Genomic DNA, 24,346 nt, shown 5'->3' on the forward strand with positions numbered 1-24,346 from the left:
GACTACCTTGCATCATCTCCAAGAACTGAATAGATGCCCAAGGAATCGTAGTGAATTAAATCTTCCTGCTTTACATTTAATAGCTAGCTTATTTATTTTTCATTCAATTATTATTTTCCAGTCCAAGTTTATTATGTCTTAGCAGCTGTTGAAGTGTTAGTCACACTTTTATTTTGTAAGTCTTAAATAGGATATGTTCCTTCTTTTAGCTACAGAAGCAGTGTGTATAAACACTGAACTTCCGATCAAGAGAGTTTTGTAATTACAGCTGTAGTGTAGTATAGTCTAACCAGCATGAAATACACTTTCCTGTTATGCATTTGCCAGAATTTATGCTGAACCACAGATGGAAAATGGTGTCCAACTGGAGAGGGTTTCAGTTTTGCTGCTAATATTAAAGCATTTGCTTTTGAACATTACACTTAGGGACACAAAAACGTAACATTAAAAGTAGTCCTAGCAGAATTTAGAGCTATTTTTGTTTTCAAAGATCTACAGATTACGGTAAGATACAGGGGGAGAGAACTTTATAAGACCGGTTACTCTGCTAATAGCACTTTTCCTGCCTGCCATGCTGAGGCATGTCTGCATGGCTCAGTGCATTATGCAGACACACATAAGCCAGCTCTAAGCTATCTCAGGTACCAAAAGCAGAATATCCACATTAACACGGTACTCTTCCCTGGCTAATTAGCCATTGATAGCCCCAGAGGTTAATTTCTATATTCATGATTAATATTTAATGGACTATGAGCAGTTTAGTAAAACTTATTTCTAAACATAATTAATATTGCATGCAGCAACAGCAACAGCGTAATACAATTTACATTAAATACTTCCAGTGTAATTTCTGCTGATTGTATCTCTTCACTTCTCTTTAGGGGCTCTGAATGTAGATCATGTCTTAATGCAACTCGGCGTAGTTTAAATGAACCATAATACAGAAAATTCTATTCTGTCTTAATTAATCAGATAGCTTTATCCTATAGTTAAAGGAACAGTAATGAAATTATATGGCTAATAAATATTTCTGTCAGTCATTTTATTTCACCCTGCAGGTACAGATTCTTGGTTCAAAATAATTATCCACAGAATGCTATAGTTAAAAGGCATGTAAGATGCATAAGGTGGTAGTGTGTTCTTATACTGGGCATTAAGCTCATCTTCACTATGACTTGCCAGGTTCACTTTGTGCTAGTAGTATGTCATATTATGGACTTCACACTGGATCTCAAACTGACTCTTCCTTCATAGTAGCTCTTTTCTGCAAAAAGAAGTGAAATACTGATATTTTTAACTCACTCATTTTATGCCCACATTGCACTGATTTTGGTTTTGCTTAGATGTGGTTTGTACATAATGAGGTTTGAAAAGGCAGAGAAATTGGCCCAGAGAACTTGTTATGGTTTTGCTTGTAATTATTTTGATTGAAAAATTAGGTTAGACAGTGACTGGAAAAGGCAGAGGGAAGTGGCTATAATGTATGCAGACATTTTATCCATGGCATAAGCCTAGTGGCTTCAGAAATGGATTTAGACAAGAGAAGTTGCTCATCTGTCCATTTGTACTTAGCAGCTGCGCTAGGCATTCAGCGGGTATCAGCCTCTGTAGTGCACTGACTGCCAGGCTCCCGTGACCATCCTCACAGACGGGGGTTCTCTCCCGATAAGACCGTCCACCCTTGTTTTGGGGAGAGAAGAGGTGTAACAAGATTAACTAGACTGTGATTGGTATCATATACAGCTACAAATGATACTGAGTATATACATCATAGAAGCATGGAGGTGGAAAGTAGATCCAGACATTCTCTAATGTCCCCCTTGGCTGAGGCAGAACAAATGCACTTAAGTTGTCTCAGTAATGTTGGGGTTATATGTTCCAGAACTCACGCCAGCCACCTTCACACCTCCTTTCCCCGGAACACTCCCCCATACACTGATCCTTTCCTACAGCTGTCTCTGTACTCACAAATCTTTCTCTTGCACAGTCCTGCACTTCTGGATATTTGTCTGAGTTTTCCATTCTGCCAAAATTAAGCTAGGTTATCACGTTATCACTGAGTACATTATTTGAATCTTGTTCAGGATATAAAATCTTTTAGCATAATTTAGCACACTTGGTCTGGGTCAAAGAGTGCAGTGTTCAACTATAAAAGAATAATTTATCCATCACGCCTTCTAGTGTGAAAGCACGTTGAATCACTACTGCATTAGACCTTGCATTACCTTCTTTCTCCTGGCCTGGAAAGCTCTTCCAGAGAGCACTCCGGTTTACCATTGTGCTGCAGATGCCCTTTGTGTTTCAGGGTTTGCACAGTCCCATTGCATGATGCAGGCTTTATTTTACAGCATCTTTCTAAATTGCGGTCATTATGTTTTGCAGGAGAGTATATTTTCTCTTTCTAAGACTAGTTTGCCACGAGTAGAAACCTATCTAATTTTAAACTATTTCAGGTATATTTCTACACGATGCTTCCCCTGACTGTACTGTAGACTTTTTCAAGAGCAGCTTCTTTCCTTCAGATTAGTCAAACCTGGGATAGGTAACTTTTGTTAATGAATGATGTTAATTCAGTAATGTAGCATGCTGTACCTCAAGAGAGAGGGTGGAGAAGCACAGACAACTGAAAAATAAAGTAATTTAAAAGAGAGAAAAGAGAAGGAAAAAAAAAGATAATTTGGTTGGAATAATTTTACTTCTGAGACTTTGGAGTTTGGCTTGTAATAGGCTTTTCTGGAGAAGTCCAAAAGTGAATAGGAAGAAGAAAGTACAGCCAAGTATTTATCTGAGTCGGTGATGGAAGAAAATCTCATTGCATCACTAAACAGTAATATGTGCACAGGTTTATTAATTTGCGTAATCCATATGTGCATACTTAATTAATTTGCTTTCAAACAGGTTCTAAGCCTGGCTCCAAATGATGGCTTTGCCAAAGTACATTATGGCTTCATCCTGAAGGCAGAAAACAAGATAGCAGAGAGCATACCCTACCTAAAGGTATTTTTCTTTTCTTACCTACAGTAAATGTTTTACCAGTAAAAAATAGAATTGGAATATATAAAATGTGTCAAGCTAAAAGCATACTAATTACAAGTCACAGTTTAAGCTACTTGTTTGATTATATTGCTATATCACTGCCTATGAACTGGAATAAACTTATGCGTTGAGGCTCATCAATTCTTAAACATCGAAGTATTTGTTTTATTAGTGGTTACCCTAAGTACACAGCTGTGAGACTCAAATTGTTTTGAGGTTGGCAGTATGTGCAAACTTAAAGTTCTTGAAAGATCCAAAGAGGGCTTGTGTATACTTCTGAGTGTTTGGGGAGAAAATACCACAAAATAAAACCTTCATCCATCTTTCTAAAATGCTTGTGTATGTATTTATAGGGTCAGGGGCAAATGTCCATTTCTGAATACACCTCTGTCTTGGGGGATCTGAGGGGAGAGGCCATGGGATTTGGAAAACTGATAACACTTCTTAATGTTTTTTTACTGAAGTATTGTATTTTTATTTATTTGGCTTTTTTTTAAGGAAGGACTTGAGTCTGGTGACCCTGGCACAAATGATGGACGCTTTTATTTTCATCTGGGTGATGCCTTGCAGAGAATGGGAGACAAAGACGTATGCATTTAATATGTTCTTGCTTTAAAGTCTAAACCTCTGAAAGACTGCAAAATGCAGAAAAACCTTTAATGATAGGCACAGTGTGGAAAACATGAGTAGTTCCATTGCAACAACAATCCAGCATATGTGTGTAGAGGTCAAGATGAGCAACAGCAAAAAAAATCTGCCATTGGATGGCAATACAATTTCTTAGCATCCCTTGCTTTAGAACTGAGCTAAATATTTGAAGCTTGCATGGGGCAATTGGAGCCAAGAGATCAAAATTTTTTCAAAAATTCAATGAAGGTGTTTTTAGAGTCTGTTTTTATGCTTCTACCACTTGCAACAAAGATTTTATCCAGAGTTTAAAAAACCCCAACAACAGTTACATGCATATCACTGTATAAAAGTTCTCTCGTAGCTCTGGTGTAATTGTGTTTTGTAAACCTACCTTCTTTCCCAAAGTGACCTTAAGCACCAATGAGTATCTGATAAAAGAAGACCGTGGACCATGAGGGGACTGAATGTGTGACCTGTTTTATGGTATTTGTTCAATAATTAGCAAACAGATCAGAAAAGAAGAAATTTGTGCAAGAAATCTGTTGTGTGCCCAGCAAACATAATCATATGCCACTGGAAGCCATAAGTGTTTCTAATTTGTTAATTTAAAACAAAATTTCATTTAAAAGCATGAATTAACACTACTGTTATGGTAGGGGGGAGCAAAGGGCTTTTGTTGAATACTTACTAGTAATGAATTTTACTAAGGGCGTGAATTTAAAAACAACAACAAAAAACCCCATGCAACTTCCTAGGTAGGAAATGTGAAAAGAATAAGAATAAAAAAGCATAATGGAAATAGCTATCAAAATCACTAAGTCACTGTTTTTTAATTAATTATCTAGTAATATGTCTGAAATATTTGTACCAAAACTACTATAAAGAATGCTGACCTCTTGAGTATCTTGGCCCAGTCAGTAGGCGGTTCTCCAATATGATCTGTAGGCAGGTGGACTATAATGAAGCCGATCTGTGCGATCTTTCTCAAGCCTAATTCATCAGGTTAGCTTTATTTTTTATATATCATGGAACTTTTATTAAAATACTTTATACATGTGGTAGACCTAGAACATTGAAATGTAATAATACCTGAATTTTTTTAAGTTAGATTGCCTTCTCTGAAATATCCTTCCAATGAGGTTTTTTTTTAACCTAGAAGTTCATTTACAAGTAAGAATTAGTTGGCCTCATTTTACACTTAAACACATGCACACATGTGCATATACACACTCAGAATGTTCTTCTACTCTCTTTTTCTGTCTTACTCTCTGTCCTTCTCTCAACAGAAAACCAAAAAGGAAATCCCTGTATGCTTCTGTGGGATATTCTGGGTTGAATGGTGGAGCGTAGAGCATCTTCATTACAATGTTTGACTAAAGATACCACACAGATGTAATTAACGTACATCATCCCAATCCCCAGGATAATTATGTGTTAATGTTTATGGAATTAATGGTCAAATCTGCTGTAGAAAAAGTTTTAATCAATGACAAATGAACTTCTTGGGATAGAGGAGACTTAAATTTAGCAGTGGAAAGTCCAATGTTAAGCTGAATTTTTCTCGCTGCCCTTGCCAGACTTGCTGAACTTCAAGATTTAATCAAGGAAACCGATCAATATTTAAGAACATGTGAAATTGCTGTCACTGAAAGTTTGTTGAAGGTAGATATTCATCTATTAGAGCTAAATTAGGAATTATGAACGTGGTGTGGTAAGCGTTAGGTGAACAGTGTTGAGTATGCCCTTTCCAACAATAATTTGATACAATGACAAATAGACTTAAAAAAGACAAATTAAAACTGGAAGGTATTATAGAACAAATTGCTCTTCACACAGAATGTATAAACTGAATTAATCTCAAACAATTTCTTTCCTGGAAAAGAAGATACACTGTTGTAGATCTTCTGAATAATATAGTGGTTATTATTTGGTCTTTCCACTGCCAAGTTCTGCATGTTAAAAAGAAAGGTTTGTCATGGAAACTCAGAACTGGAAAGGATGAGCGAGGCACCCTAACCCTGCTCCGCTCTGTCAAAGACAACCTCATAGCACAATTCTTCTAATAGATAAGCATTAACAGTATTATACATCGTGATTATAGCTGATGGATCTTAAAGAACAGCAACATTCACACTCATCAGTCACTGGCTGAAACAAGTCATTCATCCCCTTGATCACCTGGGCTAACTCCAGACGTTGCAAATGAATGCAGGCAGTCAGCACGACCAAGCTATTGATATCCCACTGCTATTACAACTTACATCTTGGGGGACAGATGTTATAAATCATAATGCTTCCATTTTAGAGACCTAACCAAGATAACATCAGAATGTAAAGATACACTGTGTATTACCCAAAGCTAATATATAAATACTTTTTTTTTTTTTTTTTTTTTTTTGACCCACACACAATTTTACAGGGCTTCTCTAGGGAAAGAAGGTGAAAGCTCATATATGGTCGGCTGTTGAATTCTTGTCCTAGAGATGTGTTTGTTTAATTGTGTGTTTTTTCTTCCTGTTAGACCCCATACATAAAATGAGTCTTCTTTAGCTTAAGAGTTAGTACTGTTGGTTTTGTCTCAATAAGTCTTTTGGTTTAGCCTTCATGTCGCGTGTGGGCAGATTGATGGACAACTGTCATATGCTCATGAGTTAAAATGACTCTTTTTGAAAAACAAATAACAATTTAAATAGTTAGTCCTGCAGGGAAACTACCATACCAGAATGCTACTGGGCAGTGTTCATCTTCTCCAGATATTCCATACTCCTGCTGGAAAGAAAAGTGGAGGGTTTGGGTTTTTTGAGCAGGACTTGGCAAGGAGGTGGGCACAGCCAGGGAAGGCAGCCAGTGGTAAGGTGTGGGGGGAGTAATGTTAAGTGGAAGCACAAAGGTGAAATTCTAAGCTATTTTATGTACAGTGAGGTAAGAGTCAATATTGGGTCAGGTGGAGGAGTGTGATAACATGGTTGAAGTCTGGATGAGTGACACTTAAGTGAAAGTGAATCAGATGGGTTGCAGGCTTGGGAGGGAGTGAATTTCAAGCACTGATAGCTAGAGAGGGACTCTGCATGACCCGAGTAAAGAAGGGTTTGGACAGTTTTTGTTCAAGGCAGGGATTGGTGCCTGCCTCAGTCCCCCTGCTCTGGACTTCTTATCCTTCTATCTCCCTACTTAGCTGTCCTGTCATATCCTTTTGTGTTTGCTTTTTTTTTTCCCCCCCTTGTTGTCTGAAACATTGTAGCTGTAGCAGCAGCTACAGCTGCTACAGGAGGGAGGCAGCTACCTGTAACACTTCTCTGTATACAGTTCATCACAGCCCTGCTCATGCTGGATGTTTTCTTTCCAAGCATCCGAATTTCTTCCTTTGCAGGACTTTGTTTTGCTGCTGTACAGGAATAAAGCAAGTTGTGCAAAGGGAGAGTAAGACAAGCAAAGGTCTAGTATTAACCTCGATATGTTTCTACCGCGTGATCAGGTCTGGTGTGGCCACAAATATTGAAGAAACTCAATACATGTATGTATTAGATGAAGAAGTAACAATTTAGACCCACAGTCAGCAGTGTTTTCATCATCACAGCATCTCCACTGGCAACAGAAGGCAGTCATGTTTAATTCATAGGTAGAGGACTGAAACAGAAGACGAGGGTGTCCAAGACAAGAAACAGTTGGATCTCCTAAGTCCAAGGACAGCGCCCACATTACTGACCCATGTTTGGTGTGAATGATTGTGAGATTATTCTACTTTGCTGATGCTGATTGGAGAGTCTTGGCCAACTGATCTATTTTGGGATTGTCAGTATTTTTTGGGGGGCGGGGGTTGTTTGTTTGTTGGGGTTTTTTTGTTCCTTTTAAACTGTTTGTTACTACATTACATTGGAAGAACAGCCCCAGCGTCCAAAGAAACAGTCGGTTGTCTTACCAAAAAAGCATGTTACTTTTTTTCTGTGGGAGCTTGGTTGATACAGATTTGGTTGTTAACAACTGCAATCTTTTAGGCATACAAATGGTATGAACTTGGATACCAAAGAGGTCACTTTGCATCGGTTTGGCAGCGTTCCCTCTACAATGTCAAGGGACTGAAAGCTCAGCCGTGGTGGACAGCTAGGGAGACTGGTTATACGGAACTGGTGAAGGTAAGGCAGTTTGTTTCTGTACTTTGATTTTTATTTTTATAACAGCTATAATTTAAGGTATTAAGCAGATAAAATCCTTATCTATGAGGTCTGAATTATTGCCTAGGAGTACTAGACACCAGTCTCCAGCTGAGCCCAAGATACTATAAAATAAGCCCAGGCATTTTCAAAATTGAGAATGAGGACAAGGACGGCTGAAATTATTAATAAATACAAATTTTACATGGCAGACAACTGTAATGTCTCAAGTGCATAATGACAGTAAACTTTGGTAATGTCCGGGACACCCGTTCTGAATTTTTAATTGGTGAAGGAAAGGCTGTCCTTCATACCTGGTGTAATATTTAATGACGTCTTTGGAAGCTTTTAATTGTATAAAAGAAACAAGTATAGATTCCCAGTGATGGATTTTAAAAAAGACAACATAGAATTCAAGTTGTTTAAAGTTGTTTTTTTTTTATTTAATGCAAGGCAGGAATTCTGGTTATTATTCATAATAATAATTTGTGTTTCCAAAATGGCATGATTTTTATTATTTAATTTTAATAATTTTAATATTAATTCCTGAAAAAATAAAAACAAAAAAGGAGAGCAGAACCTTTTTTCCCTGTATGATTTAATTATTGGTATGTGGTTTAGCAAAATTATTCTACAGAAACAGTTTAAAGCCAGAAATGTTTATTTGCAAGAGACAGCTTCTTTCAGAATGGTGATTTCTTTATGCTTAGTTACATACGTGTTAAGAAACTTACTATGAAAGGATGATTTTATTTTTTTTTAAAAAAAAAAAAGGAAAGAAAAAAATTTAAAAGGGAAGATTACTCTTTGTTAAGGTTTTGATGGCAGCATAAATAAGACTAGGAAATCTGGACTGAAGTGTGATTGTCCAGTGTAATATCAGTCACACAGAAAAGCAATTAGCTTTATGGACTAGGGTTTGGGAAGATCTGAAATGTGCACAAATTCAACTCGTTCCTGAGGTATGTGTAGGAATAGAGCCTTCCTGCCATAAAACAGATGGAGAAACTTCTTATCATACTTTTACCGAACAAAAAGGAAAGAATAGATATGATTTTATTGATGTTTTAGAGCTATCTGCAGTGATGTTTTACAGTCTCTTGCCTGTAAACCATTCATATTCCTACGTCACAGAAGGTAATGTTCCCTTCACCCTGAGCATGAGGAGACAAGTCAGCTTTGAAGGGTGAAAAAATTTGGTTCCCTGTTATAAAATGGCCAGGGCTTCACCTTGAAGTGATTTTTCCTCAGCTGGATCAGACCGTGTATGGAGGTCTTGCTTTGGATCAGAATGCTGCATGGCTTCTAGAAGAGCCATTCAGAAGATAAACAAGAATAGAAATTCACCCCTGACCTCCACAGCACAACTACCCCCGAAATCCAGTCACACCTCTTCAATCCAATAATTTTGTAGTACATTGTGTATCTGTTTCATTAGCAATATGTCATTGATTCGGGCCTAAATTGTGGCTTCTATTTTATTTACATAGGTGTCATAATTTGGGGGTGGTAAGATTAACATTCACAATTGAAAGTACGAATGCAAAATATGAGTTTAATGCATCAGGAAAAGGATTTGTATTATTGTGTTTTGTCCATAACTCAAGAAACCGCTTGAAGTTATGAAAGAAGGCACGTTTGAGTCTAATAAACATATGATGCTGCAAACAAAATTTGAAATAACATTCTCCAGGAAGTGGGGAAAAAATTGTTGAAGACATTTTTTATTAATTTGTGAATATTGCAACTTACGTACCTGTTTTAATTAAAAAAATATTATTTCTGCATTCCAAGAGCAAAAACCAATCAGCAGTTATTTCTTACTGCTTTATCTCATTACATTCCTCTTACACCTGTGTGGGATGTGTGGGAAATGCTACCAAATCCCAGTGATAGAATTTGACATGGGAAGCTGCTGTATGAGGCACTGGAGGCCCTGACCCTCTCTCCCCATGTTTCACTGTTTGTTGTTAAATGTGAACAAACTGTTTTCAATATCTTAGTAGCTTAACAGTGCTAACTGAGGCAGTACTAAAGCCAGATTCTCTGGCACTTCTCTTTGGTTCATTTTATTAACCAGCGCAGCTGTGGTCAGTAACATCTTGCAGCACAGACCTGGCTTGACTGTGTTTTAAAAGGTCATGCTATTTCTTGGGACTAGAGTTGGAGATGTGAATTTTGACGGTGTTTTGCTTTTTCCACAGAAATCTTGAAGAAAAGATTGTCTTGTTTCAGTATTCTCAGGTTAATAAATTCCTTGTGAAGGGCATTCAGCTCACCCAACTGTAGTCATGCAACCGCAAGGCATATATCGTCCATGCTAGCGGTCTAGTTTATAGGTCAAAAAAGAAGTATTTTCAGAGGATGATTAATTTTTTCCTATGTTAAACAACTATTGATGGCATGTCTACCTTTCTGGTGTTGGCTTTCCTGCTGCTTTACAAAAAAATGAAGCCTAGACAACTAATTTAGGCCTGATGTTTAACTGCCTGATGGGTGAGATTAAAGAAGAAAATCTCATGCTTTATTTACTTCACTATCATCTACTTGCCTGGATGTCTTAAAGGAAGAGGGTTTTGAGGATTTTGGGATGGCTGGGGTTTTTTCGGGAGGGTATTGTTGGTGGTGCACAGGGAGAGGAGAACTGAGAATATCTCAGTAACATTTAGAATGTGTATGATGGGGTAAATCTTGGTTAGCTGTACTGTGCTGAAGGGAAGGGGTTTTTGCATCTGTCTGTCCAGCTGTGCCCGTTAAGGCTTAAGCTTTTTTTAGTTTCCTTGAAAGAATATGAAGGGGTAACTGATTTCTCAGGGAGCAGAAAATACAAGCCTTTAGATTAGGAAGGGTGTGTCAAGTGATTCATGTAGAAATGTTCTGGTGATGTTTCTGATCTACAGTATTTCAGGGCTTTGGAGATTCAAGAAACTTTGTTTGAGCTCAGCTAAAAGGAAACCTTACTTTTATCTTTGAAAACCTGTTCTCTTCCCTTGGGACGATTAGCTTTCCTCAGTCAGTCTTACTGAGTCATTGCATCATTCTCTGGTACTTTTTGTAGAACCTCAGTATGGCATTATTCTTCTATTCTGGTGCTCGTTTTAAAAAATAGTAAAAAGAGGTACAATGCTGTTGGATCCTACAGACTTTTCTCCAGTCTGAAAATACACAGGTAATGACCTAGGTAACTTTGTCCTTTCCTCACGTTGCATCCTTTGACATTTAGAAAAGACCCAGAGGATGCTTTGCCAATAATGTACTACAGTGAATAGCTGATTGATTAAAGTAGATCTTGTATTGTCAGTTTTCTCTGATGGCCTAGATTTTATTAATTAAATGTTTCAAGTGCGGCAACAAAAGCACAGGAAGAGAATGAAGGTACTGGCAACAGCACATATCCGTAACGTTTTCTGTAGAGTGACAGCTGGAGCTTAATGCTTTAGCTAATAATAGCTAAACATTCATATTTAATGGAGAAATTAAATCGAAGTGTGCATTTAAAGTGTGGCTGGATGCTTTAAGGGATGCCTTGTGTTGAAAAGAGAAGAGATATTGTATAAAGTGCTGACGTTTAAGCACCGTGAGTGACCGAATGGGTACAAGGAATCTATTCTGAAGGGTTTGAAAATACTGCCCCTTACTTGGAGGTCATCAGCGTTCCCCAGCAAAGACATAGTAACCGATCACGAATACTTTCCTACCCTGTTTCAGTAAGAAAGTGAAATAGATTAAAGTCTTCGCCTTGATTTTATTTTACAGTCCAATGAATTAAAATGGACGTGTGGTCAGTAATTATGCTTCATGTGAGGGGTAGTAACCTCTTAATCTCTGCCTGTTTCGTTTATGACCATGCATTGGAAGGGTTTGACAGCACACAGTAAGGATTATTTTAATATAATAGTCACACATAAAAATAAACCAATACTAAGAAATCCCTATTTAAATACAGTAATGTCTTTGCCAATAAAATCTACACTATCGCCAGATGTAAAGCAACTGTAAACTTCCGTTATTGTTAGGAACTCTATTTAAAAAGCCGTGTGGGGAGTTAAGGGAATCAGCTGCTAGGAAACAAGTACATATGCTCTCAATGCTGGTCGCCACCTGATTCTTCACTTGAAATCAGGATATTGGACCAAATATAATATGAATTTGTTGCTCTAACCTGAGACTTTAATCCCAACATATCATGGAGAGTAAGCATATTTAACTTTTTTCTGTAGGTAACAGCTCTTGGATCAAGTGTCGTAAGTCCAAGTCCTGGACTTTGTGTTTTAATGGTGTTTTGCATGCTTACCATGCAAGGTCTAAGAGTCTGTAAAATCAGGGAGATCACGGCTGAGCTGTGTTTGAACTCCCCACTTCATTCCTGCTTAGGACTTAGCTATTACTCATAGTAAAGCACTCTCAGTGTGTTTCATAGGTGGGGTCCAGGTTTTCAGAAGTAGAGACACTATTGATTTTAGGGCAAGTTATGTCTAAAACCATTGAGGAGCTAGTTCAAAATCAATTATATTATTCAAATCACTTTGTATCCAACATGTTGGGGAAGGAGCCTTAAAAGGCAAGGACAAACACCCGTCTTTGCAGGTTAACTTTCAGCCAGTGGTGTTTGTGAAGGGGGTAGAGGTGACAAAGCTGCTGTTGCCTGCAACTCCTTGGACAACCAATGCTCATCATTCATCACCTTCTCTGGGTGAATGTTCCCTCTTACCTTTTTACAGATGAGGGAGTATGAGGAGTTTGAGGAAACAGAGAATCACTTGTAATATCTTTCAAAGTTTTCCAGTCTTGTTGATCTGTATCAATTTAAATTGAGGCTGGTGTAAACAAAGTTAACTTTTTCTTTCTCTTCTCCAGCCACTGCCAAATGAGGTACTCAAGCTGGTATTGCCTTTTGTAGATATGGTAGCACTGAATCAGTACCAGCACTGTTCCCATATTCATCTTTTCCATATTCCACCAATTAGGTGGAAATTTTCAATCTGTTTTATACCCTGCATTTTGGAAGTCAATTTTCCAAAAATACTCTAAAAGGACATTTCTACTTAATGTTAACCATTAAATGAGTCTTATGGGAACCCACCAGTGGGAAAGAATGAGGTGAATGCACCAGGAAAAGTAAGTGTTCTTCCCCTTTACTGTTGGATGAGAGGGAAAACAATTTGCTGGGAAGAAGAAAAGTTTACCATAATAACAGAAATGCAATCCTAATTTTCATAGGTCTTAGTCTACCTAAAAATGTTCTAGTGGTAGAAAGTAGCTGTATTATAGACAGCATGTTCTAGCCATGGCTTGCTTTGCTGAGCCTTTGATGATATATCAATGTACAGCCTATTTTGTGGGATCAGCTTGTCTTCTAAGTGAAAAAACTCAAGTAGAAAATGCAACTGCTTAATTTAAGTGGGAAAGCTAATAAGCATACAGAGTTTTAAAGCTAAAAAAGGGCCGTTATACCATGTAGTCTGATCAGTGTCATACAGACTTTTGACTTTTATTCAGCTTTATGCATCATGTAAAGAGGTAGTGCGGGAACACACCTTAGCCTAAATTCAGTGTGAAATTGATTGAAAATGTCTTATAGAAATGCTTTGTTCAAGAGCACAAAAGAAAAATGAAAACTATTCACCCAAAACAAGGTTTAGTGAACAAAGTAGGTGACTGGGAAATGGAAGTTACTTTATCCAGATCCATTGTTACACTGTGGGGATTTCCCTTTGTATTGCTATAACATTAAATTGACTTACTATTGGTAGTATAAAAGGTTTTATAATCTACCTGATTTTTAAAAATAGAATGTCCTAAGGCAGCAGAGAACAGAAATTTTAATTCTACTGTTCTGTGGTTTTGGTATGTATGAATTTTAAGGCAGTTTACACATTGTTAATGGTTGTGTCCATAAATCATCACCTGGCATTTCGAGTCATATTTGATCTTTTTCAATAGCATCAGCATGTGTAAGTGAATCTCTGCAAACCTTTTTGAAGGTTTAAATCATAACTTCCAACTTAAGTGTTGTGTTTACATTTGTCCTATTTGAACTGTAATGTTCTGCCAGTACCTGGAGTTCAGGTTATAGAAGTGGTTTTCTAGTTGCAGGAGTGCTTCCAGGTAACATGTGCACTGTTTAAGAAGATCAATATGCTTCTTAGCTTGCAATATAAAATGATCTGTTAAAGAGCCCTTAGGCTAATAAAAAAGCAAGTCAAAGTTAGACCTAGTCTGCAAGAGTCTGGGGATTATTGAAATCTTACAAGCCCAGCGTAATTGAATCTGAGGAATACTGTGAAAGTTGTTTTTCCTGCCTTAACTTGTCAGAAGGGAATTGAATACAAAGAAACTTGATAATGATGATGAACGCTTTTTTAGTGCTTTTAGATTAAAAAAAAATGGCAGGGAAAAATAAAAATGGTACTAAAGGCAAACACAGTAAATTCTCAGTGCAGTAACATGACTCTTGCAACAGTCCTTAGAAAAAAACTGGAAGCTCATTCGGGATGAGGGGCTTGCTGTGATGGATAAAAAAAGAAGCCTGTTCCTGCCTGAAGATGAGAATCTACGAGAAAAAGGAGACTGGAGCCAGTTTACTTTATGGCAACAAGGTAAAACATTTTATATTTCTTCTTTCCCCAATTTCACTTTTTCAGATTAGTATAGTGGAATAAGGAGTAGCAACACAGATAGTTTTCAGAACAGTTTTTGTAATTGCTGAATCTGGAGAAGAAGGGAACTAATAAAATAGTGTCTGGGACCCCACTGACACTGAGCAAGAGTTCTTTATTCTAAACCATGTTGTCCCCAAGCACTTCTAAGAATCCCCTGAGGGTAATACTCCCCTTCTGCCAAGGCTGCCAGCAGTTTGCACGGTAATGCGTGGTGCAGATCAGCCTGAGCAAAGGCAGGATGGGAGAAGGTGCATCCTCGATACTGTGTTGTCAGCTAGGTGAGATCTTTCATTCAGAAATGGTATGAGTAAAAGAATATGATTTTAATAAACCTGATGCCCTGTCTCTGAGTTGTGCAGTGAGAGGCCCAACTATTGGAACAACCTTATATTCTTATGAGACTCTACATATGAGAGAGTACTATAAAATAAAACACTAAAAGCAATTTGTATTAAAATATAATCTGGCGTTGAAATGCTATGATGTTGGTAGCATTTTTCATCTTTTTTTTCTGTGCAGCCTCATTAATGTTTATGCTTTTAGGATCATGTTTAAAAAATGATAGGAAGCCTCGTCTTCACAAATAATTTAAAAGCAAAGATATGCAGGCTGTTCTGATATTGCAGCATGTTAGTACTGCTGTTTCACAATCTGTAAAATGGGAGTAATAATATTTACCTGTCTTTCATTGTCAGCTCTTTGACGGTTTTGTTGCTCTTCTGCAAATCAGAGAACAAGGAAATGTTCTTTCATTGCTCTTACCAATACTCTATCCATCATTTTTACTAGGAAGAAAGAATGAGAACGCTTGTAAAAGTGTTCCGAAAACATGTGCTTTATTGGAAAGATTCCCGGAAGCTACTGGCTGCAGAAGAGGGCAGGTATCTGGAAAATTTCTTCGGTTTTGCAAATTCCTAATGCTGGGAGCAGGTGATTTTGAGGAATGCGTATAAAGGCATGCATGACCTTGCTCTTGTTAAACCAGGTATATTTAACGACGCCTCAAGCACACAATGAAGTTAACAGTAAAAATATGCCCCCTCAGCAAATACAAGGTGAAATATGTTAGCTGAAGCCTTCGTACGGGCTCTTTAGTTGAGTCATTTTACCTTGTGTTTCCTAGGAGCTTGTGGTAGGTAAATTATTTGCCATGGGTCAACCAGTAAATAATGACTTACTAAACCTCAGCCCAAAGTGACCTGATCTGACCCGTAGCTAACCCTGCTTTGTGTAGGCAGTTGGATTAGATCCTTTCTAACCTCAAATATTTTTTTCTGGTCTAAATCTAATTTTTCAAGACTAATTCAGTGAGCCACATTCTCACTGTGATAAACTTCACCCATCTACCCCAGTTTGGCTTCTTTAGAAGGAAGGAGAATCACCTCATGGAAGCCAAGCAACAGTACTGCTGTCATATGCTTCTTTCCTAAGGTAAAGTCCATGAGCTGTGGCCTTGGGTGCCGACAAAGTTTGTTTCAAGTGCCTGGTCTACACTGACTACTTGGCTGCAAATCAATCTCATTAAATCATGCAGTGGACTTACATGGTATGGATCAATACATATGCAGCTGAGTGAATGGCCCAACACAAATGTCATGTGATTCTGTAGGACAGAATTTTTCATTAGCCTTTTTATTTTTCTTCAAGCTGTTGTATTTTATCTGTAATGACTACATGAGAATAACCTTCACATTGCAAAATTAGGGATGCAAAAGTTGGAAAACACAGTGCTAGCATAATCCTAATTCAGAGCCTTGAGAGCAGGTGTTCAGCTTTTTCACCGGACTCTTGCTTTTGATGTGCAGAAGTGCACTAGATGGCTGATGTTGTGGGAATGAGCAAGGCTACCGTTCCATTGATTTGTTGCAAAGGCTGGTTGTAGTGAATATAACTTATGAGAGAGGTCGTCATGCTCAGTGCAGCTAACAGCAAGAAGACTGCTTTTTGTGGCATCCATAGACAAAATATCTATCCCAGAGAGCAAATTCTCTTGAAGAGTCACTATTTTTCTCATTGTTTTTTGGTGCCCCACGTGTTATCACCAAAATATGGTTTGCAGAAACATTGTGTGTTTACAGCTATAGCTGTAGTCACGTGTTTTGAACATATAAAATGTAAAATAATCTGAAAAAAAGGTGCTCTAGAAATCTTAAGTTTTACATCCAATGTTAGGGGATGTCTAGGACAATTTTGGTCTTATGGTAGCTGTGCCTCAGATTCTTACTGGTAAAATTAAATTTAAAACATTATCTAATCTCTATTCATGTACTGAAGCATGTGGAAGCAATGGGAACAAACACAATGAGGAAATTAGGAATTTTGTGGTAGATAGACCGTTTGGATGCTTTGGGTACCTCGGGGACTGACAAAGATAAAAAGTGTAAAATGGTGAACTATCTGCTCAGTGCTGCTGCGAGACTGTGTAGAATAATAGCAAGTGATCATATTATTCAAAATAACGTCATTCTTCTTAAAAATAGCTGTAAACTAGAAGTACCACAGGTAGTTTTAATCCTGGGCATTTCTTAACCCTTCAGATTTTTACTTTAAAACCATAGTTTTAAACCCATTAGTAGTTTGGAACTACTTATATATAGTGCTTGAGTTCAGTTCATACGTATAATTCACAGACTTCTAGACTGATCTATGTGGACAGGTGACATAAACTACAGTCATCATTCTGCAGTGCTGGTATATTAGCATTTAAAAAATAGTGTCTCAGGGATATTAGTAACTATCCTGTGTAGCCAGGTATTTGCATTGCAGTAGGGTCTGACAGGGCAATCAAGTTAACGCATCTCAGTGTAGCAGAGGTGGTGGGTTGGAGCATCTGTTCACCACGGCCACTGGGGCTTATCACTTGCTGTCATAAGAAACTGCTGGTAAGCAGAAACCTCAGAAAGTGGTGACAACTAGGACATTAGACACAACACTCTCTTCTGCTGATTTTGTTAAGTTGGAGAGCAAGCAATACCTTAAACCCTAAGATTTATCAAAGTTACCCTGTCCCAGCCAGATGTGCAGATTTCTCAGTTAGAAAGACACTTCTCACCACTGTCATGCGTTATTCACACTTCCTGTTCATCGTGGTGTTGTAAATCAGAGAAAGGCTGAGGTGGGAAGGGATGTCTGGAGATTACCTACTCCAACCCCTTGCTCAAAGCATGATGAACTAGAGCAGGTTGCTCAGGACTATGTCGTCATGAATGCATCTAAGGATAGACTCTACAGCCATTCTGGGCAACCTGTTCTAGTGTACAGTAGAAAAATGTTTTCTTATGTTTAAATGGAGTTTCCTGTATTTCAATCTGTGTCCATTGCCTCTTTGCCTTTCAATGGATACCACTGAGAAGAGCCTGCCTCAGTCATCGTCACTCCTTCCATCAGGTATTTATATAGCTGGATAAGATCCCCGCTTGAGCCTTCTCCAGACTGAGGAGTCCCAGCTCTGTCAGCTTCCGCTTTTGTCAGATGCTCCAATCCCTCAATCACCTTTACAGTTCTTCACTAGACTTACTCCAGTATGTCCATGTCTCTCTCATAGTAGGTAGCACAGAACTGGACCCAGCACTCAAGATGTCTCACCGACTCTGAACAGAGGGAAAGGATAACCTCCCTCAACCTGCTGCCAAAGCTCTCCTTAATGCAGCTTTTGGGGCTGTTAGTCTTTGCTGCAAGGGCACATTGCTGGCTCACAGTCAAATTGTTGTCTATGAGGACCCCCACAGTCTTTTTTGGGGAAGTTGCTTTCCAGACAGTTGTCCATCAGCTTGTGTTGGTACATGGGGTTATTCATCCCCAGTGCAGAACTTGCACTTCTCTCTGTTGAACATCATAAGATTCCTGTTTGGACTTTTCTCCAGCTTGCCAAGGTCCTTATGAATGGCAGTAAAAAAAATGTAGTGTATCAGCTGTACCTCTCTGATTTTCTATTATCTGCAGACTTGCTGAGGGGATGCATTCTGTCCCATCATCTGAGTCGTTTGTGAAGCTATTAAACAGTGTTGAACTCACTGTTGAGCCCTGGAGTACACCTCTGATGGCTGGCCCCCAGCTGGACTTTGTGCCTCTGATCACAATTCTTTGAGCCTGGTTTAAGTGCCAGCTTTCAATCCACTGCCAGCTTGCCTCGTTTCTGTTACATCAGTTTGTCACTGAGGATCTTAATGGCAGACAGTGTTGAAAGCCTTGCTAAAGTTGAGATAAACAATATCCACTAATCTCCCCTCATCCACCAAGCTAGACATCTCACCATAGAAAGCTGGTAAAGTACAATTTCCCCTTCATAAATCCATGCTGACTGCTCCCAGTCACCTTCTTTTCCTTCACATGATTGGCAATGGTTTCCAGGACTATTTGCTCCATCACATTCCCAGGGATCATGAGGCTGGCTAGCCTATAATTCCTCCGATCCTTCTGCTTGCCCTTCTTGAAGATAGGAACATTTGCTTTCTACCAGTCCTCAGGGACCTCTGCTGGTTGCCATGACCTTTCAAAGATTATTGAGCATGGATTCACAACATTGTCCAGCTCCCTCCGCACTCACATGTGGATCCCCTCAAGACCCATAGACCAGTTTGTTGAGTTTTTTTGAATGTTCCCTAACCTGATCCTTATCCACAGAAGGTGAGTAATCTTTTCTCCAGTCTTTTCCATTGGTCTCAGGTGCCTGGGATTCCTGAAGGTCAGTCATACCAGTAAAGATTGAGGCAAAGACAGCATGTAGTGCCTCAGCCTTTTCCATGTCCTCTGTCGTCAGATCTCCTGCCACATTTAACAGCAGGCCCATGTTTTCCCTTGGCTTTCTTTTACTGTTGTCGTCTTTGATGTTACCCTTCACTTTCATCTCCAGATTCAACACCAGGAGAGCTCTGACTTTCCTGACCTCATCCCTGAATGCTCAGAGTGTCTTTGCAGTCTTCCTGGGTGACCTGACCCTGCTTCCACCTCTTGTACACTTCCTTGTTGTGTTTCGGTTTTGTCTGGGTTGTGATGCTTCCTGCACGTGGGGATGAACATTCTTGGGCTTGGATGAGATGATACTTAAAAACCAATCAGCTGTCGTCAACCCCTCTTCTCTCCAGCAGTGTATCTTGTGGGATTTTTCCTAGCAGTTCCCTGAATAAGCCCAAGTCTGCTCGCCTGAAGTTATGGATAGTAATCCTGCTTTTTCCCTTTCTCTTTCCTGTCATGATCCTGAACTCCACCAGCTCATGGTTGCTCCAGCCAAGGCTGACTGTGACCTTCACAGCCATGTCGTCATCTGAGAGGGGCCAGTCAGTCTGGCTGACACAGGCATTGTGTCTCCTGCAGCCCATCCTTTTAAATAATAAGACTGTCTTTAAGTCTTTCCATAGGAAAGAAGATATTTTTTCTGGTTGTAGGTAGGAGAGAAAATTTTTTTTGGTTGAAGTATGGTTATTTTAAGCAAAATGAAAAACATGCTTTTTTACACCCAGCCACCCCCCTGGATGCACAGACACAACACAGCATGGTTTTTGTAACATTGAACACCTTTAGGGCATGAGAAAGAGCAGTTGTTGCTGAGACTCTTAACAAAAGGTGATGTTGTACTTTTGGCCCATCATCAAGGATGAGACATATGAAGTTCTGAGCTCCTGTTGCTGTGAAGCTGAACGTGTTGAAGGCCTGCCTTTCTCTTCTTGCAGATCAAATATTCTATCATGCACCCGGGGACTCATGTCTGGCCCCACACAGGGCCTACCAACTGTCGGCTAAGGATGCACTTGGGCTTGGTGATACCCAAGGAAGGCTGCAGAATTCGGTGTGCCCAAGACAACAGGTATGGACGGGTTTTTTTGGTTTTGCTTTCCCTACCTTCCTCAAGGCTGAAAAAGGGGTGGGACTGCATGTAATTAAAAAAAAAAAATAGGGTATTTTGCTGATCAGAAGGTGTCAAATATTTTGTTGAACAGGCAGTTTGCACTCTGACTCTTGGTACAAACATGTAAATACCACTTCTCAGTGTCAGAAGACTCTTTGGAGACAAAGCTGCTCCTCTATGCAATGGCATAGAAATAACAGTGGGTTTAGTCCACAGAGTCTCTTGTGTTTACTTTTACTAGGCCAGTCTACTATAGTTGCCAAAAGTTCCTTTATTTGTTTTGATTTTGGGGGTACTTAGAATTTGTTGCTTATTCAGCAAAAGCCAAGACTAAGCTGTACCTCCATTTTCACCACTGTGACAGAATACTCTTGTATTTCTGGCAGAAGCCTCCTTCCTAGATGGTATTGTTATAATTCAGTTTAAAATATTCCAGTTGAAGTTGACTTCAAGATGAAGACATCTATGAAGTGTTTGGCCAATGAGTTACACAGGTAGCAAATTTCTCCAAAGAATTCTTACCCGTTAGGGAAAAGTTATGCTAACTTGAAGACCAGTATCGTCTCTGTTTGCTCAGTGCAAAAAATGAAATAAAATGCAATAGCTTATCCATTTACTATCAGGGCATGCACTCCTCTGGGAAATATAAGAAAATGTGATCAGTTTTTGCATTATATTATTAAACACAGACAAAATATATAGTATTAACTGTATTGCTTTTTTGCTAACAGACTTAATTTTCTGAGAGTTAGGTGCAATTTTAATGATGCTTAATATCTGTATATATTTTTGGAAGATTCTGTGTCTTGTGTGCAGCATCTGAGTGCAGCAAGCGTTAGTTTTGAATCCTTTTTATGGTAGAAATGTACAGATATGTATTTGATATTGAGAAATTAAATGCCACTCCTGTCTACATGACTGCAATACATAGCAAAGACTTTTCTCACAACGTTTGAAAACAACTGCAAGAAGTGGTCAGGATTTTTAGGATAGAAGTATTCAACTGTTAATAGCCAAAAATGTTGTCACTATAGACTCTTGCTTATTTGATAGTCCGTCACAGTCAGTGTTACAATCTACCTACAGCTAGGTAGTGATGGGCGTTTGCTTCTAGCATTCCAGTCCAATAACCAAATATAGTTGGATGCAGGGAGAGGAAGCTAATGGGCTTAGAGGATTAATATAGAGATGTGGAGCCTTTTCACTTCGGGACATTATTGTGAATTCAGGTTGGTGGCATATACCATTAGGTGGCTGTTCGGTAGCTGGTGTGAACAAAGTGGTGGCTTTGATCTGCTGCCAGGAAAGCAGGTGTCCACAGCTCACCACCCATTAACACAGCTGGCACCCTTTGTCTTAACCTGAACAGAAAGAATAGTCCCGTGGAAAATGGACTTAACTACCTCCTTGGTAACAACATTCCCTCTAAGTCAAGAGTGGAGAAGTGCTCGTTGCTGCCGATACGCTGCAGATGGAGCACTTCAGTGTCCAGGCTGCTGAACCTGGCTCATTTGAAATGTAAAACGTTCAAGAATTGACTACAGCCTGTGCTGAAATGTATAACCTTTAGTTGCTTTTGGCAAGAGCTATGCATTCAGAATCAAAGACAGGGCTTTCCCTGAAATCATTGAAAGTTCGTCTTCTGCTGGCAGGAGAGGGTTTTTTTTACATCCCTTCCTCCATGAAGGAGGAGGTGGGTGAACTCCTGTGGAAGGGAATGGTGCCAGGAGGAAATCCTACCTTGGGCATTTTCTGTTCCTCCCCTCCTGGTGGTTCATAACAGTGGTAAACTAGTGGTTTCAGATAGGGGAGCTGGCTCAGATGTGAAGGTTAGGCCTTTTCTGGCCTCCTGCCCTGCTGCTGCGTGTGTGAGATAGAGGACAGAAACAATGAGGATTTTGTGCTTGGTTACCTCTGTGCCACCCAGTGCAGGTGTTTAGAGGGGCAATATTGCAATGTGACTCATCCTTTGATGGACAGGCAGGTCAGTTCTGTCTAGTACTGTGTTTTTTACTCCTTCCCTTGCAGAAGAGCCTTTTTGCAGCTGCTGGGAGCTGATACACCCCATTGTTACTCAGCACAGCTATAGCAATGTTTGGTTGTTGGGCGTTTTGGAGTCTCAGCTCTGTAAAGCGTAGGTTGCAATGCACAAAAATTGTAGGTAAACACCTAGTTATCAAAACCAAACATCTCTGTCAGACAAGGTAATCATGTTTGGAAATGAAGTTGCAGAATTACAGCCTTATGCAGCAGCCAGTCCAAGATCTCACCTGTAGCAGGTGACACCAGAGCCTTGCAGCTGATACAGAAACTACCCCAAGGTGGCTCAGCACCAGACCAGAATAATAGCGTCCCTGTGGTCTCTCTGTGAAGTGTTTCTCACTCCATGAAGGCTTCTAGAAAATATTTATTTGCATGTTAATGGTGGGGTTTGTAATCTATTCAAAAGGGGCTAATAGTTCTGTCAACTTTATGACTTTTTCTTTGTTGTGCAGAACAGCCCATCACATTATAATGCAAATGATAGATCCTGGGGTTTAACTTCTGAAGCAAATTCATTTGGGTGCTTGAAGTTTTTATTGTCCCTAACTGAGTTGCACTTTCAGGCTACTTAGGGCAGAATTTTTCAGGCCTGGTTTCATTTAAAAAAACCAAAAAACCAAAACACAAAACAAACGAAAAAAAAAATCCCAACGCCCACAACAAAGAGAAACCCCCACCAAAACAGAATACCTGCCAAACAAAAACAAAACCAAATCTGCCAACCCCTCAAAACAAGAAAAAAAAACCAAACCCACACAACCCCAAAACCCCTGAAGGTCGGCTTGATATTTTTTTACCACATTATAGCATTGCAAGTGGTTGACTCCTGTTGACTTGAATAATACCAACGTAACTTCAGTGCAGTAGCAGGGACTCTGGTTTATATGGCATAAAACATTTTTGTTACCAAGTAACTGACATGGTAGCAGAAAAAACACATGATCATACCTGAAACCTGCAAAAGGCTCATTGTCTGGGCCTTCAAGGCTGATGTCTGTGTGCAAGCCAGCGTGAATTTTTTACGATGTTATGCTTTGTGGTTTGTCTACTCTTGCTTAAAATGTGTTTAGAGGATCATTTCAACTGAAATGATCCCATTTCAATTTCCATTTCTCTTCAGAACATTACAGCACAACCCCATAAATTTTGATGGTTAATTTTTGCTTTTGTTGAATTAAAAATACTGAAGATGTGAGAGTCTAAGTCTCATTTTCACCATTATTTGAAAAAAGAAAACTTCTCTGTGAATGGACACAGCTGAATGAGCTAAGCAATGTGTTTCCATCTTTGATGCCAAGACCTTTGTTTCTTTACCATGGCTGCTGTTGATAGTTCTTAATTTCCTTTAAGGGCATCCATCCTCTTGGGCTGCTTCAGCTCCTAAGGGATCCTGTTAAAAAACTTGATAATGTGGTCACTGTAGGGTGGCTGCAGGAGGTCATACTTCTTTGACTGTTACTGACTCGACTGACTGTTACTCACCCAGTCTCACCTGAAGGGGTATAATCAGGTGCATGCTTTTGATCCACTGCAATGCAAAAGAAATTTGCTTTGCTTATACCACTGCCTGGCTTTACAATAGAAAAACCATGGAACTCATAATCAGCTGCTCTGTCTAAATGCAGTGGGTAAGATTGAGATCTGAGGGACAGCGACAAATGACTAATACAGTGACTTTTTGACTTGTTGTGACGTTATCCCTAGTGGCCACTGATTTTTCACAGTACCAAGGACTGCATTTAACCAGACATTAAACCTCTTTTCAAATCTATGAATCCGGATCTCAGCAGGCTGGAGAAGCGTACCAGCTGAAATGTAATGAAGTTCAACAAAGGCACATGCGAAGCCCTGCAGCTGGTAACAACAGCACAGGCTGGGTGATGACCACATAGAAAGCAGCTTTGCAGGAAAGGATTTAAGGGTCCTAGGGGACAAGCTGAACATGAATCATAATGTGCTCTTGTCTTGATGAAGGCTAG

The 24,346-nt window shown here is 39.2% G+C and overlaps 1 protein-coding gene across 10 annotated transcripts in view; it reads left to right on the forward strand.

Annotated features, from left to right (window-relative positions):
- ASPH (aspartate beta-hydroxylase) overlaps positions 1 to 24,346 on the forward strand; it is a 132,486-nt gene that overhangs the window by 104,086 nt on the left and 4,054 nt on the right. For 9 of the 10 annotated variants that reach the window (XM_080378280.1, XM_080378294.1, XM_080378289.1 and 6 more), the window contains 6 exons: positions 2,899 to 2,997; positions 3,535 to 3,624; positions 7,662 to 7,799; positions 14,281 to 14,416; positions 15,269 to 15,360; positions 20,149 to 20,282. In XM_080378280.1, coding sequence (XP_080234406.1) covers positions 2,899 to 2,997; positions 3,535 to 3,624; positions 7,662 to 7,799; positions 14,281 to 14,416; positions 15,269 to 15,360; positions 20,149 to 20,282 — 689 coding nt within the window. The remainder of the gene's footprint in view (positions 1 to 2,898; positions 2,998 to 3,534; positions 3,625 to 7,661; positions 7,800 to 14,280; positions 14,417 to 15,268; positions 15,361 to 20,148; positions 20,283 to 24,346) is intronic. The other variant, XR_013926576.1, reaches the window with a different exon arrangement.

Source organism: Falco punctatus (genome assembly GCF_963210335.1).
Source record: "Falco punctatus genome assembly, chromosome: 3".
In the NCBI taxonomy this organism is placed as follows: domain Eukaryota; kingdom Metazoa; phylum Chordata; class Aves; order Falconiformes; family Falconidae; genus Falco; species Falco punctatus.